This window comes from Ranitomeya variabilis, chromosome 1 (genome assembly GCF_051348905.1).
Source record: "Ranitomeya variabilis isolate aRanVar5 chromosome 1, aRanVar5.hap1, whole genome shotgun sequence".
Taxonomy (NCBI): domain Eukaryota; kingdom Metazoa; phylum Chordata; class Amphibia; order Anura; family Dendrobatidae; genus Ranitomeya; species Ranitomeya variabilis.
Genome location: NC_135232.1, coordinates 985,696,635 through 985,716,430, shown reverse-complemented (window position 1 = coordinate 985,716,430; position 19,796 = coordinate 985,696,635). Strand labels below are relative to the sequence as shown.

The 19,796-nt window shown below is 40.6% G+C and overlaps 1 protein-coding gene across 2 annotated transcripts in view; it reads left to right on the top strand.

The window, feature by feature from the left end:
- Positions 1 to 19,796, top strand: part of FSTL5 (follistatin like 5) — a 1,228,096-nt gene that overhangs the window by 974,561 nt on the left and 233,739 nt on the right. For both annotated transcript variants that reach the window (XM_077279443.1, XM_077279444.1), the window contains one exon: positions 14,012 to 14,146. In XM_077279443.1, the coding sequence (XP_077135558.1) occupies positions 14,012 to 14,146 (135 nt within the window). The remainder of the gene's footprint in view (positions 1 to 14,011; positions 14,147 to 19,796) is intronic.

The window sequence follows — 19,796 nt, the reverse complement described above, 5'->3', positions numbered from 1 at the left end:
AATTAGGTTTTTTTGGTCGCCTCAACACTGCATTAAAATGTAATAACGGGCGATCAAAACATTGTATCCACACCAAAATGGTATAATTAAGAGCATCAGCATGGCATGCAAAAAGTAAGCCTCCACCCGGCCCCAGATCACAAAAAATAAAAACGCTATGGGTCTCAGAATATTACACCATTTTTTTTTTGCAAATTTTGGATTTTTTTTTCATCATTTAAATAAAAAACAACCTATACGTATATGGTATCTACAAAATTTTGCCCTGGAGAATCATAAGGCCGGCGTCACACTCAGCGTAAGACAATACGGTCCGTTTTTTATGGCCGTAATACGGCTGTAATACGGAGAAATGTTCCCAAAATAGTGATCCGTATGTCATCCGTAGGCAGGGTGTGTTAGCGTATTTTGCGCATGGCATCCTCCGTATGTAATCCGTATGGCATCCGTACTGCGATATTTTCTCGCAGGCTTGCAAAACCGACATCTAATGTATTTATGTGCTCAAATGTTCGTTAAAACATAAATACAGTATGTATATATATATATATATATATATATACACTCACCGGCCACTTTATTAGGTACACCATGCTAGTAACGGGTTTGACCCCCTTTTGCCTTCAGAACTGCCTCAATTCTTCGTGGCATAGATTCAACAAGGTGCTGGAAGCATTCCTCAGAGATTTTGGTCCATATTGACATGATGGCATCACACAGTTGCCGCAGATTTGTCGGCTGCACATCCAAAAGATGCTCCATACAAGGCAGGATGGATCCATGCTTTCATGTTGTTTACGCCAAATTCTGACCCTACCATCCGAATGTCGCAGCAGAAATCGAGACTCATCAGACCAAGCAACGTTTTTCCAATCTTCTACTGTCCAATTTCGATGAGCTTGTACAAATTGTAGCCTCAGTTTCCTGTTCTTAGCTGAAAGGAGTGGTACCCGGTGTGGTCTTCTGCTGCTGTAGCCCATCTGCCTCAAAGTTCGACACACTGTGCGTTCAGAGATGCTCTTAGGCCTACCTTGGTTGTAACGGGTGGCGATTTGAGTCACTGTTGCCTTTCTATCAGCTCGAACCAGTCTGCCCATTCTCCTCTGACCTCTGGCATCAACAAGGCATTTCCGCCCACAGAACTGCCGCTAACTGGATTTTTTTTCTTTTTCGGACCATTCTCTGTAAACCCTAGAGAAGGTTGTGCGTGAAAATCCCAGTAGATCAGCAGTTTCTGAAATACTCAGACCAGCCCTTCTGGCACCAACAACCATGCCACGTTCAAAGGCACTCAAATCACCTTTCTTCCCCATACTGATGCTTGGTTTGAACTGCAGGAGATTGTCTTGACCATGTCTACATGCCTAAATGCACTGAGTTGCCGCCATGTGATTGGCTGATTAGAAATTAAGTGTTAACAAGAAGTTGGACAGGTGTACCTAATAAAGTGGCCAGTGAGTGTATATGTAATTGAGACAGATATATATATATATATTCTGTATTTATATTTAATTCAGCGCGATATATGTGAAAAGCCGGTAATTCAATTGCCGGCTTTCAGTTTCTCCTTCACAAACCCGACAGGGTATGAGACATGGTTTATATACAGTAAACCATCTCATATCCCTTTTTTTTGCATATTCCACACTACTAATGTTAGTAGTGTGTATGTGCAAAATTTGGGCACTGTAGCTTGTAAAATAAAGGGTTAAATGGCGGAAAAAAATTGGCGTGGGCTCCCGCGCAATTTTCTCCGCCAGAGTGGTAAAGCCAGTGACTGAGGGCAGATATTAATAGCCTAGAGAGGGTCCATGGCTATTGGCCCCCCCTGGCTAAAAACATCTGCCCCAGCCACCCCAGAAAAGGCACATCTGGAAGATGCGCCTATTCTGGCACTTGGCCACTCTCTTCCCACTCCGTGTAGAGGTGGGATATGGGGTAATGAAGGGTTAATGTCACCTTGCTATTGTAAGGTGACATTAAGCCAGATTAATAATGGAGAGGCGTCAATTATGACACCTATCCATTATTAATCCAATAGTACTAAATGGTTAATAAAACACACACACATGATTACAAAGTATTTTAATGAAATAAAGACACATGTTGTTGTAATATTTTATTAGACTCTTAATCCATCTGAAGACCATCGTCCTGAAACAAAGTTAAAAAAACAAACAACAATATTCCATACCTTCCGTCGTTATGTCCCACGAAGTAAATCCATCTGAAGGGGTTAAATCATTTTACAGCCAGGAGCTGTGCTAATGCACTCGCTCGTGCCTGTAAACCCCGGGTACTGAAAGGAAAGCTGGGTGACCTGTACTTACCTTGAGTTGCGGGGATGCGCCCTCTGCTGGATGTCCTCATATGAACTCGAGCGTGGGAACTTTTCCAAGGCTCCAGTTCATGAGGACATCCAGCAGAGGGCGCCTCACCGCATCTCAAGGTAACTACAAATCACCCAGCTTTCCTTTCAGTACCCGGGGTTTACAGGCACGAGCGAGTGCATTAGCACAGCTCCTGGCTGTAAAATGATTTAACCCCTTCAGATGGATTTACTTCATGGGATGTGACAGATCATCGGAAGGTATGTATATTGTTGGTTTATTATTTTTCAGAGCGAGGGTCTTCAGGTGAATTGAGAGAGCAATAAAATATTAAAACAACCTGTGTGTTTATTTCATTAAAATACTTTTAAAAAATGTGTGTGTTTTTTTAACCATTTCATACAATTGGATTAATAATGGATAGGTGTCATAATTGACGCCTCTCCATTATTAATCTGGCTTAACGTCACCTTACAATAGCAAGGTGACATTAACCCTTCATTACCCCATATCCCACCGCTACACGGGAGTGGGAAGAGAGTGGCCAAGTGCCAGAATAGGCGCATCTTCCAGATGTGCCTTTTCTGGGGTAACTGGGGGCAGATGTTTGTAGCCAGGGGGGGCCAATAACATTGGACCCTCTCTAGGCTATTAATATCTGCCCTCAGTCACTGGCTTTACCACTCTGGCAGAGAAAATTGCGCGGGAGCCCACACCAATTTTTTCCGCCATTTAACCCTTTATTTTACAAGCTACAGCGCCCAAATTTTGCACATACACACTACTAACATTAGTAGTGTGGAATATGCAAAAAAAAGGGATATGAGATGGTTTACTGTATGTAAACCATGTCTCCTATCCTGTCGGGTTTGTGAAGGAGAAATGAAAAGCCGGCAATTGAATTACCGGCTTTTCACTAACACCGCTGCGTATTTCTCGCAAGTCACACTGCTGGTCTGTGTGTAATCCGTATTTTTCTCGCCCCCATAGACTTTCATTGGTGATTTTTTTGCGCAATACGGTGACAAATGCAGCATGCTGCGATTTTCTACGGCCATACAAGACCGTATATTACGGATGCGTAGTATACGGAAGATAGGAGCTGGGCCATAGAGATTCATTAAGCCGTGTGTAATGCGTATTTTATGGATGTAGTTTATGCGCTCATACGTCCGTAAAACTCGCTAGTGTGACGCCGGCCTAATGGCAGGTCAGTTTTAGTAATTGGTGAACATGGTAAAAAAAAATATCCAAAAAATGGTTGTGGAATTGCTCTTCTTTTGCAATTTCACCACACTTGGATTTTTTTTTACCATTTTTGAGTACACAATATGGTAAAAGCTATGGTGTCGTTCAAAAGTACAACTCGTCCCGCAAAAAACAAGCCTTCCCATGGCCATATTGATAGAAAAATAAAAAAAGTTATGGCTCTGGGAAGAAGGGGAGCGAAAAACAGAAACACAAAAATGAAAAAGGGCTGCAGAGTGAAGGGGTTAATGAGAACCTGACATCTGTGGGCAGTATGTGTCAGGCATAGTCTATGTGATCGCAGCCAGGTATGTTTAACTGTGATACGCTGCTTTGTTTTGTAGAAAAACATACTTTTAATAGCCTCTGGGGACCGAGCCCCACGGCATACAAGTCAAGCAGGCGATTCCCTGGTGTCTTTTCCTCTTCTCCCCACCTTCTGACAGTGACTGACAGGTATTTGCCTACCTGCGTGTTATCAATCACTGTCAGTGGGCAAATACTAGTCTCCAGCAAGGCTTGGTCCCCAGTGGCTATTAAAAGCATGCTTTTCTCTGAAATGCAACACTGTTTCAGAGTTACACATACCTGGCTGTGATCGCACAGCTTGGGCAACATATATCAGTCATCAGGTTCTCTTTAGAATTGCCAATGAAACATCTGATGCCCTCTTAACTCAATGAGTATGCAGATGAAGTTAGAATACTAAAACTGCCTACAGTAAGGTCTCTTAAGGTCTCTTATTTTCTCTTATAAATGAGCTTTCATTCTGCAAACATAATATAAGTAAATACAAAAATGTATAGATAATTCCTATTGCTTTATAATGACCTATAAAAATGAAGCTATCATGTTACTTACTGTATGCGATATACATTAAAAGGCACAAAAAGTAATGGCAACATTGCTTGTTTTGTTTACTGCTTAAAATAAAATTAGTAAGTTATCTGTACTTCAAAATATTCCACTTAAAGTGGGGGTTTTCACAAGTTTGAGCATTCCAAACAGGTTATATCATGGAATAGTAGCCACAGAGCTGAGTAATATGTAGTTTTTATTTCTCCTCTTTTAAATTTAATTTGCATAAATATTAGCCTGTAAATTTCAGGTTGTAATATAATGTTAAGTCCAAGGGGGTGTTACCCATGATTTTTCAATAGAGGCATGTACTTCTTCCTCACCATAAGGTTTACCAATCAACAGCAGGCAGCAATATACTGGAGAAAAAGAACACACATTAGCTTAGGGCAGGTTTTGTCCTGTGTGAGACATGTAGTGACAGACAGTCAAGTCTCCTCACTCATCTCTCTGCAGAGCTACAGTGATTTCTAATATCTTAATCTTTCATCTCTGAGCAGTCAGTGTGTGGGTGGAGGATATATCAGAGCTGGCAACACTGTAAGGCCATGTGCACACGTTCAGTATTTTTCGTGTTTTTTTGCGTTTTTTTGCTATAAAAACGTGATAAAAACACAAAAAAATGCAAAAAAACCGCTTACATATGCCTCCCATTATTTTCAGTGTTTTCCGCATTTCTTGTGCAAATGTTGCATTTTTCTCCGCGAAAAAATCGCATCGCGGAAAAAAAAGCAACATGTTCATTAAATTTGCGGAATTGCGGGGATTCCGCACACCTAGGAATGCACTGATCTGCTTACTTCCCGCACGGGGCTATGCACACCATGCGGGAAGTAAGCAGATTATGTGCGGTTGGTACCCTGGGTGGAGGAGAGGAGACTCTCCTCCATGGACTGGGCACTGTATAATTGGTAAAACAAAAGAATTAAAATAAAAAATAGTCATATACTCACCTTCGATGGCCCCCGGAGTCTTCCTGCCTCTCATCGGTGCATGCTGCCACTTCCGTTCCTATAGATGGTGTGTGTGTAGGACCTGCGATGACGTCGCGGTCACGTGACTGCGACGTCATCGAAGGTCCTGCACAAACACACCATCTATTGGAACGGAAGCCGCTGAGGAGATCGGCTGTCTGCAGGTGAGTATAACCATTCTTTTTATTTTTTTTTAAATTATTTTTAAACATTCTATCTTTTACTATTGATGCTGCATAAGCAGCATCTATAGTAAAAAGTTGGTCACACTTGTCAAACACTATGTTTGACAAGTGTGACCAACCTGTCAATCAGTTTTCGAAGCGATGCTACAGATCGCTTGGACAACTTTAGCATTCTGCAAGCTAATTACACTTGCAAAATGCTAAAAAAAAACGGGAAAAAAACTCAAAAAAAAAAATGCGGTTTTCTTGCAGAAAATTTCCGGTTTTCTTCAGGAAATTTCTGCAAGAAATCCTGACGTGTGCACATACCCTTAGGGCTGAGCTGCAGATACAGACAAGTTTGTAATCAGAAAAAACTCACCCCTCTTCCATCACTGTCTACTATGAGATTAAGGGCTCATTTCCACATGCGAGGCACATATCCGTATCTCGCATGTGTAAAACCAAGCTGTGGAGCCGGGACTCCAGAGTGGAGCGTGCGGCCGCATAGGAACACATGGAGCTGCACAGCTCCGCTCCAAATTGCCGGCACCAGAGCTTGGTTTCCACATGCGAGATACGGACGTGTGCCTCGCATGTGGAAATGAGCCCTAAGGCTGAAGGGTGTATGTATAAAAAGGAGGAACTGGAAAGAAACAAAGTGCAAAATAGGGTCTTATCTTGGTAACAATTTTAAATTAATGCACAAACTCTGCTCACCTGGTTGGGTTGTGTGCACACAACCACTGATAACACTTAGGCTATGTGCCCACATTGCAGAAATGCTGTGGAAATGTCCACAGGATTTGCACAACTACGTGTGGCGAGTAAAACACATGAGGAATTTGCATGCATTTTCCCACAAAACACAAGTGTTTTTCAAGCGTTTTTAGCTTGCAGAATGCTTGCGCTTTTCCAAGCGATTTGAAGCATCGCTTGGAAAAGTGACAGGTTGGTCACACTTGTCAAGCATAGTGCTTGACAAGTGTGACCAACTTTTTACTACTGATGCTGCCTATGCACCATCAATAGTAAAAGATAAAATAATAAAAATAATTAAAAAAATGAAAAATATGGTTATTATCACCTTCCTACGGCCCCCAATCTCCTCTGCGGTGCTCCAGGTACATTCTGTTCCCAGGGATGCTTTGCGCGAAGGACCTTTGTGACGTCATGGTCACGTGACCGCGACGTCATCTCAGGTGATTTGCGCAATGCATCCCTGGGAACGGAAGTCGCCACGTGCACCGCTGAGAGCCAGGAGGAAGGTAAGTATATCCCTATTTTTTATTTAAATTCTTTTTTTTTACAGGAATATGGTACCCAGGGCCTGAAGGAGAGTCTCCTCTCCTCCATACCCTGGGTACCATCCGCACATGAAGCGCTCAGTATATGTATGGTGGGCATAGCCACATGTATAAAGTGAGCATTTCAATACAATCCTATGGTGGCGGAAGCGCTGCGATTCCGCTGAAATAATGAACATGCTGCAGATTTTACTGCTATGCAATTCCACAGCAGGAGAATCCGCAGCATGGCCACAGCAACTGCGGAATCCCATAGGATTGCATGGGAATGCGTTTTTAAGCGTTTTTTAAGCATTTCCGCTGTGGCTAAAATGCAGCGGAAACGCATAAAAAATGCAACGTGGGCACACAGCCTAAAAGCTGCTGCAGACCCAAAAGAAAATGAAAGCATAGAGGGAAAAAGTAAATGGGTTGTTCTGCACTGCCATGAAAGAAAGAAAGATGCCAATCCAATAATGAGTGGTTTATTCGTCAACGAGTTTCAAAATATACATCTTCTTCACGAGGACAGCCAGGAACATGATTGTAGTTGTGCTGATGAAGAAGTTGTACACTTTGAAATGTGTTGATGAATAAACTACTTCTTATTGGAATGGCATTCTCCATTCATTCATGGCAGCATATAACAATTAATTTACTTTTTCCTTTTATGAAAGGTGTTTCTAATTACACTCATCTCTGCTCTGCACCTGTAACTTTGTAATCATGCACAGCTTTACCGTAAGATCAGTTAGAGCAGACTGTCTGTCAGTACATGTCTCACATTGAGAAATCGACTCAAAATTGTTGTTAGGGGTGTTTTCTTTTTCCCGCAGGTCGCTGCCTGTTTTGGATTTATCATTGAAACAGATAAGGCAGCATTCTGTAGCGCTACAGCATGAAAACATAAAATATGAAACTTGAATTGCATTACTGCACTAGAAATATGAAAAATTGAGAATGCTTGGCACATAAATTGGCCAATTCATGTGGACCTGGCAGCACCGTTAAAGTGATTCTCGATGCCAGGACCTAATGCCAATCCTCACATAGACAGTCTACGTCTCTCTGGGAACCTAATATGAATCCTCTCTGGACTAAAGTCTATATCTCAATGGAGGGGTGGAATCCTGCTGCAATTAAAAATGTGTGAGACTGAGGGGCGGAGTGCTTAGTCATACCTGATCCATATCCCGCCAGTGTTATGGATAGCGGTTATTGGGTAGGCTTTGATTACTGTTTTTTCTCTAGAATGTGATATTAGAATATTTGTGTAACTGATTGTATTTGCTTTAGTACTATCACCAATAATAAGAATTACTTTCTGTGTCATTCTATTACCATATTTCATCAGAATGTTAGACCATTAAAAATTTGCTGTGAGGTAATGACTAGAAATTACCATGTTGTTTTTTCCAATAATTCTTCTTTATGTAAATTCTTGAAAAAAAATGAATCATTCTGATTTCCTCTTAATACAGTAGAGACTTTAAAAAATAAGCCCAAATTTGTACTTTCTTACACCTTTTTTGGTTGAAACATTTTTATTTGGTGCCAAATTTATTATTGCTTTTCTGCTATTTTTAAACTAGCTTTTCAGTGCTTATAATTTTGGTGAGTTATGTAGAAAACATGGTGTTGTCTTTAATTATCTAGATTTTTTCAGTCCATGCTTCATTTGAGACTTTTCCAAATGCTGCAAAGCTTCTGCAATTGTATTCCAATGATAATAACATACCAGAACTGACCATATATAATGACCATGTTTATAAGGAAAAACTCAATATCACTATAGGATATACATAAAGAAACCAAGAGCCTTTAAATCCCAAAGTATAAAAATAATATATCTATTTGTAAAGAAAATCACAAAAGTCAAACCAATAACTATCAAAATTACTTTTATTATAATACAAAAACATGAACTAGACCTAAAAAAGTGCATACAGTACAATACAATAGAAAACAAGAAAAAGTTACTGGATAGGTCTAATGGACAATAATGCAAACTGGCAGGGGTGGGCAATCCACATAAAGGGAGGCACTCAGCAGTATGTGAAATATATCCCAGCAACCATGTGTAAAATGCTGGGTAGCACAATTGCGTGCACATACAAGAAGAGTGACCAAAAAGTAACCCTAATATGAATGGGTAAGGTACCAAAGATCATGGGAACCAGTATACTACAATATATGTCACGTGACAAAATTACCACATACCCATGGATCCTGAAGTTAAAGTGCCAATAGTGTGCATGTTTAGGAACATGTCTTACCCATGGACGCCAAACAACCACCGCTCAGATGCCCCAACGCACGTTTCACTGCTGCTTCTTCAGGGGGCAGTGTGTGAATGTGCAAAATTCAGGGTTTAAATATCCCCATGTGAAAAGCATGGCCCAATTATCTGCATGAAATAAGGTTCGTTCCAGCCGCGTCTAGCGAGCGCATGGGGGCGAGGTCCACCACAGCCAATCATCCCATCCGGCGTCAAGGAGCGATGAGTGTCGGGACAAAGTTCCCATGACAACAGGTGTACTCATCGCATATGATAGACGCCGTTGTGGACAAGAGGCGGAGGTGGCATGCGCTACCCGCGGCAGGAAGTAACCGCGGCGCAAGGAATACAGGGAGAAAGGTTACCATAACGACTCCATTAACGTGCTGCACGGCGCCCGGAAAGAGACACAAAGAGGGCGGAAATTGAAAAGCGGCCATCTCGAGTTTGGGCAGCAACAGTGATAATTATACCGAGTAGACACATATGTAAGCATCATAATAGATCTATACAAATATGAATACCGCAACATATATATCAATATGATACAATACAATGGTCCATTTAATACAGGAAAATGGTGGCATAAATCCAAATGTTCTCAGTATGCTGCTGCTTTCAACGATGGTGCAGGTAGAGGGTCCCGATCCCAAATAATTAACTGTTCACAGAAATGCTCATCACAATAGGGGTATAACACGATTGAGAATTAGTCCAGTAAAACGTACACTAATAAGTGAAAAACACAAAAACACACATAGTTAAAATAATATTAAAAACAGAGACTCCAAGGACAGATGATCAGTAGCTATAATAAAGATCGCCATATGAAGCCAGGGCAACCTCAGAGTAGACACAAATGGTTATATAAATGATGAAAAACTAACATTTTCATTTAGTCCATGTGGGGTTCTGGTGTCTAAGGTGATGATCCAGTGACACTCAAGCTGGGCCAACCTACGCTTGAGGTCACCACCCCTAATCCCCCATGTACTCTATCAATACCCCGAATCCTTAGCCCATCAGAATTACAAGCATGACATAGCCTAAAATGTCGGGGAATCATCTTTAGGGACGCTACGTCGAGAGCTGACTGGGCCGCTTTGATATCCCTCACATGTTCCCTAGTTCTCACCCGCAGCTCTCTAGAGGTGAGACCCACATACACCAAGCAGCGATTATGTGGTGTATTACGCCACCTGTCCCTGCGGCTTGGTGCAACTATGTGTGTTTTTGTGTTTTTCAGTTATTAGTGTACATTTTACTGGACTAATTCTCAATCGTGTTATACCCCTATTTTGATGAGCATTTCTGTGAACAGTGAATTATTTGGGATCGAGACCCTCTACCTGCACCATCGTTGAAAGCAGCAGCATACTGAGAACATTTGGATTTTTGCCACCATTTTCCTGTATTAAATGGACCATTGTATTGTATCATATTGATATATATGTTGCGGTATTCGTATTTGTATAGATCTATTATGATGCTTACATGTGTGTCTACTTGGTATAATTATCACTGTTTCTGCCCATTAGGGTTGAGCGACTTTTATTTTTATAGGATCGGGTCGGGTTTCACGAAACCCGACTTTCTCAAAAGTCGGGTCGAGTGAAATCGGCCGATCCTATAAAAAAATCGGGGTCGGGGTCGGCCGAAACACGAAACCCAATGCAGTGCAATGGGATACTATGGTTCCCAGGGTCTGAAGGAGAGGAAACTCTCCTTCAGGCCCTGGGATCCATATTTAAGTGTAAAATAAAGAATTAAAATAAAAAATATTGATATACTCACCTCTCCGACGCAGCCTGGACATCGCCGCTGGTAACCGGCATCTTCCGTTCCTAAGAATGGCGCTTGAAAGACCTTTCGATGACGTCACGGCTTGTGATTGGTCGCGGCGGCCCACGTGACCGCTCAGCGACCAATCACAAGCCGTGACATAATTCTCAGGTCCTAAATTCCTCATTCTAGGAATTTGGGACATGAGAATTACGTCACGGCTTGTGATTGGTCGCTGAGCGGTCACGTGGGCGGCCGTGACCAATCACAAGCCGTGACGTCATCGAAAGGTCCTTCACGCGCTCATTCTTAAGAAGGAAGGCTGCTGGAAAGAAGCCGAGGGTGAGTATATTCCTATTAGGTATATACTCACCCTCAGACGCGCCCTGCTTCTTTCCGGCAGCCTTCCTTCTTAAGAATGAGCGCATGAAGGACCTTTCGATGATGTCATGGCTTGTGATTGGTCGCGGCGGCCCACGTGACCGCTCAGCGACCAATCACAAGCCGTGACGTAATTCTCATGTCCTAAATTCCTAGAATGAGGAATTTAAGACCTGAAAATTAAGTCACGGCTTGTGATTGGTCGCTGAGCAGTCACGTGGGCGGCCGCGACCAATCACAAGCCGTGATGTCATCGAAAGGTCTTTCAAGTGCTATTCTTAGGAACGGAAGATGCCGGTTACCAGCGGCGATGTCCAGGCTGCATCGGAGAGGTGAGTATATCAATATTTTTTATTTTAATTCTTTATTATACACTTAAATGTGGATTCCGATACCGATTTCCGATATCGCAAACATATCAGAACTCGGTATCGGAATTCCGATACCAGATTCAGAAGATTGCCGACCTCATGGCCGACCCCACACAGGGGTCGGGTCGGGTTTCATGAAATCCGACTTTGCCAAAAGTCGGCGACTTCTGAAAATAGACGACCCGTTTCGCTCAACCCTACTGCCCATACTTGAGATGCCCGCTTTTCAATTTCCGCCCTCTTTGTGTCTCTTTCCGGGCGCCGTGCAGCACGGTAATGGAGTAGTTATGGTTACCTTTCTCCCTGTATTCCTTGCGCCGCGGTTACTTCCTGCCGCGGGTAGCGCATGCGCGCTGATGTCACCTCCGCCTCTTGTCCACAACAGCGTCTATCATATGCGATGAGTACACCTGTTGTCATGGGAACTTTGTCCCGACACTCACCGCTCCTTGACGCCGGATGGGATGATTGGCTGTGGTGGACCTCGCCCCCATGCGCTCGCTAGACGCGGCTGGAACGAACCTTATTTCATGCAGATAATTGGGCCATGCTTTTCACATGGGGATATTTAAACCCTGAATTTTGCACATTCACACACTGCCCCCTGAAGAAGCAGCAGTGAGACGCGCGTTGGGGCATCTGAGCGGTGGTTGTTTGGCATCCATGGGTAAGACATGTTCTTAAACATGCACACTATTGGCATTTTAACTTCAGGATCCATGGGTATGTGGTAATTTTGTCACGTGACATATATTGTAGTATACTGGTTCCCATGATCTTTGGTACCTTACCCATTCATATTAGGGTTACTTTTTGGTCACTCTTCTTGTATGTGCACGCAATTGTGCTACCCAGCATTTTACACATGGTTGCTGGGATATATTTCACATACTGCTGAGTGCCTCCCTTTATGTGGATTGCCCACCCCAGCCAGTTTGCATTATTGTCCATTTGACCTATCCAGTAACTTTTTCTTGTTTTGTATTGTATTGTACTGTATGCACTTTTTTATGTCTAGTTCATGTTTTTGTATTATAATAAAATAAAATTTGATAGTTATTGGTTTGACATTTGTGATTTTCTTTACAAGTAGATATATTATTTTTATACTTTGGGATTTAAAGGCTCTTGGTTTCTTTATGTATATTGTATTCCAATGATGTAGTAAATTAAAAATCTGTTATTGTGCTTGTGTTTTTGAAAATTAGTTTGCAACATTTAAAGCTTTTTGAAAGAGTCATGCAACATTTTACAAAAAAAGCAGAAATAAAATCTGAAGAGAAAAACAATCTTGGCATGAATCAGTTTGATAAATATGGCACACATTTTACAACCTTAAAAAAAGACTTAAGGCATGTAAGTTATAAATCAGGGCCCTTGTTTCTGTGTCTTTAAATGATTGAATGTGATTTAGCTAAACTGTCCCTGTGACTGTAGAAGGATCACATCCTGTAATGCTCTAGAACTGTAAAAGAAATTAGAATTAAAGTTGCTCGGGAAGATTTGGTTTGTGTGCAACTTTTTTTATGGGTTGGATTTGTTTAGCAAAAGTTTTATTTTAGAAACAACCAATGACCATAGTTTGAAATAGGAGGCAAAGAATTGTTTAACCATGCCTTTTGGCTATGCCACACCTCTCAGCCATTTACAAGACAAAAATGGAAGCAACCAGGCAGGCAAATAAATGGAAGAGTCAGAACTTTATAGCAAGCTTTTGAAGGGGCCCATCTCGTGCATCAACAATTGATGTAGTGGAATGTCCACTGTCAGCTACTATACAATTAGAGTGTATGCTTACTTTGACATCTTTTCGCTCATCACTCCAGGCCTCCTGTAGTGTAAACTGCTTCGATAGCACATCAATGAGCAGTGCACTGCAGAAGGGGCCAGTGCGGACTTGCAGGTTTGTTCTTTGCTTGCTAGACTTGTTATCGTGGTTACTACAGCTATAGTTGGGCAGCACGGGGGCTCAGTGGTTAGCACTACAGCATTGCAGCACTGGAGTCCTGGGTTCAAATCCCGTCTTAGCGTGGGTTTCTTCTGGATACTCCACTTTTCTCCCACATTCCAAAGACAAACTGATAGGGAAATTAGATTGTGAGCCCCATCGGGGACAGCAATGATAATGTGTGCAAAACTGTAAAGCGCTATATAAAGAGATGATTATTATTATTATAGATCTAGACCAACAAGTACTGTGGTATCTTCAGTAACCTTCTTAATTTTATTCTAGTTTTAATGTTTACATAATTATGCCATGCAACACATTATCATTTTGTTTAAAAAATAACTATGTACTTGACAGATTATTTTTAAGATTTTTTATTTACCCTCCCTAGCAAATGGCAGTGAAGTGCACATCAGCAATGTACGCTATGAAGACACTGGCGCGTATACCTGCATTGCCAAGAATGCAGCTGGAGTGGATGAAGATATTTCTTCCCTCTTTGTAGAGGATTCAGCCAGAAAGACACGTATGTAATATATCACACATTATAAAGTTTTACATTAAGGTTTTTGTATATCTATAGTTTTGAAGTCCATTTACTTCCTGTAACACTGATGTACTAATTTATTTATTGCTTCAGTATGTGACAACAATCACATTTATATTATTTGTTTATTCTCATTATTGTTATAATTAGAACTATTATTTCTTCGAATGTTACTGTTTTATTTTTTGTCTCCTGATGCCATTCTACTTTCCAGAAAGATCGTGTGCGGAGTCAAGCACTTATGTTATAACAAATTCATCCAAATCATTGTCCACTTTCGGCCGCGCATGCACGGTTGATAATGGTGGACGCGTCGCACGAAAAAAACGTTACATTGGACTTTTTTGTGACGACGGTACGCCAATTCCCGATGCATCCAGTTGCGATGCGTCGGTAATACAAGTCTATGTGCAAAAAAATCATCCTGTGGGCAACTTTGCAGGATGCGTTTTTTGCACAGAACGATGCATTGCAACGTCTTCAAAAAGACGGAAATGTGAAAGAGGCCTTAAATTCACAATACCATGACGTGCTCTGTGACCTTGCGTGCACATACGTACAGCCATAAGCTAGTATAAGAAGTTTTCTTATTTTTTTAACCTTTCGATCGCCCTCAGTGGTTGGAGAAATAGAAGCCGATGGGTGCCACGTTTAGCCTTAGTTGCTTTGTTAGGATTATTCCAAGCTGATATGAGGTAATACGTACTATATGTATAGTTTTAATTATACTTTGATTTACTCCACGGTTGTGTCTCTTAGTAAATCTTCAAGTAGTTGTAAATTATTAGAGGTTAGGCTTACAGGTGTATAGTTTCTGATCTCCGTTTTTGACCTTGTCTTGAAAACTGACGCCAAATTTGATTTTCCCCAGTCCTGTAGGAAGAAATCCTGCCATTTTAGAAATCATAATGTTTGAAGTAATTATTTGCCATAATCCACGGCTAAATAACAAAGCTGTAGTGTACAATATATCAAGACTGTACAAATAACTTGCTGAAGAGGACATCGGTTGTTAGGACATAAAAGAATCATAATTAAGCATCATTACTCTAGAAAAGCATTGCAAAAAATTATCCTGTATAAGGGAAAACACTTCAAAGGAGATTATATCCATTAAATCATAAATTAAATTTATGTAATAAACAAAGGTATAACAATACTCTCGATATATCTTCACAGGGTGATATTTTCATTAAGTCATATATTTTAACGATTTGAATTACACCTGGCTTATGAGCTAAATGTGATAGTAAGTATTTGCAGTAGTTACACGTTTAAGTTCCATGACTATCATCATATGCATGCTAGGAGGAGGCATTACTGGTGCTTACCTACTGATGTAGAAAGGAACGGCATGAGGCAAAGTGCTTGGTTAATGGAGTGTTTGCTTTATGCCTCTTTATTTTATCCAACATTTCATTTTCCTCTGTGAACACAGTGGAGAAAACAATATTTATTAGTTTTGCCTCTTCCTCATAACCATCCACAATTTCTCCCTCATTGCCTTGTCAAGGGCCAATACTTTCAGTTTACGGTTTTACTATTTATATATTTAAAGAACACTTTAGACTTAGTTTTACACTCTCACATTTTTTTGTTATAGATTTTTAGGTTTTACTAGCTTAAAGAGCAATCATCATTTTCTTTTTCTTCATAAATCGGAAAATAATACACGTAAAAACAGGAACCTGTAATATATCTTCTTTCTCCTCCTAGGTGAACATTCACTCTGATTTCACAAGTAAAATCTGTATTGAGTGAACACAGATTTTCACGTTACTGAGATTGGACATGACAGTTGTTGCTTATAAAATTCTATTATGGGGAGGTGGAAAAGTAGGAGGAGGAAGCGGGAGCTATAGGCTGACGCACAGATATACTGCTGCAAGTTCACTTTAAATATTTTCTTTTTATTCATTTACTTTTCATTCTTATTTTTTTTATCCTTCTTACAGCTTTTTTTTCTTTTTAAATTGTGATTTTTAGAGATGCAGGTACATAGAAGAGGAATTAATCCAGTAGCTGCCATTATCATGCTCATATATAGTAGTATCACAGTTTACAGAGTTATAAACTGTATTTTTTTATATTTATGAAACATTTGTTTTGTTTTGATGAGATAACAACATTTTTTATAACTTGTGATCAAAATGACCAAAGCAAGGGTATAATTAAAAATGATGAATTTTTGGTGGCTTTCTTCCTTTTATTGCCATTTTTACATTTTTCAGTTTACATAGAGCTTAATTGGAGCATTTATCACCTATGAAGGAAAAGATCATTTCGGCCGGGGTCACACTTAACGTATGAAAAATCGGTCCGATTTTCTCGGCCGAGAGTCGCACAAGTGTTCTCCTTATGATCATTCGTGTGTAATGGGTTTTGCAATGCGATGACATTTACATTTCTCTCTGCTTTTCCTCATTGAATTTAATGGCTCGATGGGCTGAAATTAGGAAAATGTGTGCGTATTTTTACAAGTCACACTGATGGCCCGTGTGGTGTCCGATTTTTTTCTCTCATCCATAGACTTGCATTGGTGAGACTCGGGTGATATACGCGTACAATCGTAGCATGCTGTGATTTCTCTTGCACGCTGAATATGCCCGAGAAAAAAACTGTAATGTCAGCTGCCCCATAGATTAACAGTGGCCCAAGAGCTCTGCGATGTTTTCTCACATAGCACTCATCCGTATTCTACACTACTGTGACCCTGGCCCAGTTAATACCTACCTTCTCTGTAATTGAAAAATGCTTTGTGGAGATAGCAAGAAGCTGCAATTTGAAACCACAATGCTGTATTCACATATAACATTTTAACCCCTTAATGACAGCCAATACGTCTTTTAACTGACCTGAGATATAAGAGAATAGCCTCCCCATACAGGTGACAATCCAGCAGCTGTCGGCTGTACACTATAGCGGACAACTTACTGCATCAGCCACGATCACTGTTTGCACCAACCAAATCTGTTTAACCCCTTAGATGCTGCTGTAAATAGTGACTACATCATTAGAAATAGTTAACAGTCTGTGGGGGCTTCCTCTTTATCCAAATTGGTGCCCTCAGATCATGATTGTGTGGTCCTGATGTTTGTAATGGCAATTCATGACCAAATAGTGGCCTTACAGTCTGACGGCTCTAGTAATCTGTTTAGAAGTTATCAGCATTTAGGTGGTAAAAATACACTTTTTCATTTTTGTCATGCCACTTTGCATTAATTCCTGAAAAGCACCTGAAGGGTTAATAAACTACCTGACAGCCGTTTTCAATATGTAAGGGGGTGCCGTTTTTAAAATGGAATAACTTTTGGGGGTTTCCCAAATTATAGGACCCCTAAAGGCACTTCAAATATGGATAAGTCCTATAAAAATAAATGTTGTAAATTTCCTTGAACAAATGAATAATTACTACTACATTTTTAAACCTCCTAAAATGCTAACAAAATAAAATAACATTTTACAAATGGTGCCGATGTAAAGCAGACATGAGGGAAATGTTATTTATTAATATTTTGCTGTGGTATGACCATCTGGATTAAAGAGATAATCATTCAAAGTTTGAAAATTGCTTTTTTTAACATTTTTCTCAAATTTCTGATATTTTTTATAAATAAACACAAAATATATTGACCTAAATTTACCATTATCATAAAGTATAATGTGTCCCGAAAAAACAATCTCAAAATCACTGGGATTTGTTGAAGCGTTCCAGAGTTATTACCACATAAAGTGACACTGGTGAGATTTTAAAAAATTTGGCTCCGTCACTAAGGGGTTTACACATTGTTTATTACTTTAGTTGAAAAACTGAAATGAAAGGTCTATAGCAAAATTTGAAAAAAACATATACTGATAAGGTATGATTTTTAGGCATTTTTATTATGCTTTAGGGCTCACTTATGTTATTTTTTTTTCAGAATGCACTTTTCTGTGGGTATAGCATTTTGTTTTGCATTTTGTCCATTGACTCCTCTATATGACTTTAAAAATGCTAGTAAATATACAGCTCTGGCAAAAATGAAAAGACCACCACCTCAAAACCCTTTCATGGGCAGCCCAATCTCCAGACCTGAACCCCATTGAAAACCTCTGGAAAGTAATCAAGAGGATGATGGATAGTCACAAGCCATCAAACAAAGAAGAACTGCTTACATTTTTGTACCAGAAGCAGTGTGAAAGACTGGTGGAAAGCATGCCAAGACGCATGAAAGCTGTGATTAAAAATCATGGTTATTCCACAAAATATTGACTTCTGAACTCTTAGTATTGTTTCCAAATGATTATGAACTTGTTTTCTTTGTATTATTTGAGGTCTGAAGTCACTGTTTTTTTTTATTTTGACCATTTGTCTTTGTCAGAAAAAAAATACAAAATGTATTGCTTGGAAATTCGGAGACATGCTGTCAGACGTTTATAGAATAAAAGAACAATTTACATTTTACTCAAAAATATATCTATAAAGAGAGAAATCGGACAAACTGAACATTTTGCAGCGGTTTCATAATTTTTGCCAGAGCTGTGTGTTCATAATCTTAATAAAAACAATATGCCACTAAAAACATTTATTAAAACAACATTACAATGCTCATATTGTAATAGAGTGCAGGGTTGCGTATGTCACCACGGAACAGACAGACCAACTGTTGGAGGGGATTTATTAACAGGGGCAAAATTCTCCTCGCAGGGAGTAAACAGGGGGTTAATAGAGGTAAATCAATAGTAAACAGTTAAACAGAAACGAAAGGGTTAACGAGTGTTCTTGTAACTTATCAGTCCAGGGAGGTCCTGACTGAAGGGTCCTTCTTCCAATGTGGGTACCGTCACCAGCAGGGCTTGAGATCCTGAAGTCTTTTCTGTGTCTCCTGGGAAGAATGGGGTTAAGTCTCTGGAGCCTGTTCTTCGCAAAGTGAAACTGGAATCAGGAAATATCACAGTCTTTCCTTCACTGCTACAGGAGTGTCCGTAAGCCTGGCAGCTTCTCTGTGATAGCGATGTCACACACACACCGAGCAGTTACTTATCACACTAGGGATCTTTGCTTGTCACTGCGGTCACCAGGGCTGCACTGAGTCACTGTCTCACACTGTCAGGGGAAGAGTCTTCTCAGATTATGGAGGCTTCCAAGTCTCCACTCTCACTCCAGCCTTAGTGCCCTCACGGGGAGCACTCTGTCATGGGGAGCGCGGTGCTGCAGCCTGCTTTCTCTCTAGCACGCTGTCCCCTCTCTGGCGCGCTCTCTCTCCCGCACTTTTCTGACCACTCCCCTCTCTTTTCCCAGCAGTCAACCTGTCCCCTCTGTCCAGGGCAGAAAGTCTTCCCCCCAACAACCCAGCTGTCTGGCTAAGTGGTTCCAGGCAAGGAGCACGGAAAGCAACCTCCTTACATTCCCCCTCTCTTAAAGCTCAGGGGAGTCAGATGCCTGCGATTCTCGCATCTCCTTCTGCCTTTCTTCTTGTAGATACTCCAAGACTAAATGGTTTAGGAGCTGCTCATCAGTCAGGTTGAGATATGCTTTCTCTGCGTCATCAATAACTGCTGTCTTCTTCTTTTTCTTCTTCTTCTTCTTAGCTTTGCCGCTAGCAGATGTCTGCGTAGATTATTCATCCTCCTCCTTGTCGTTATCGGA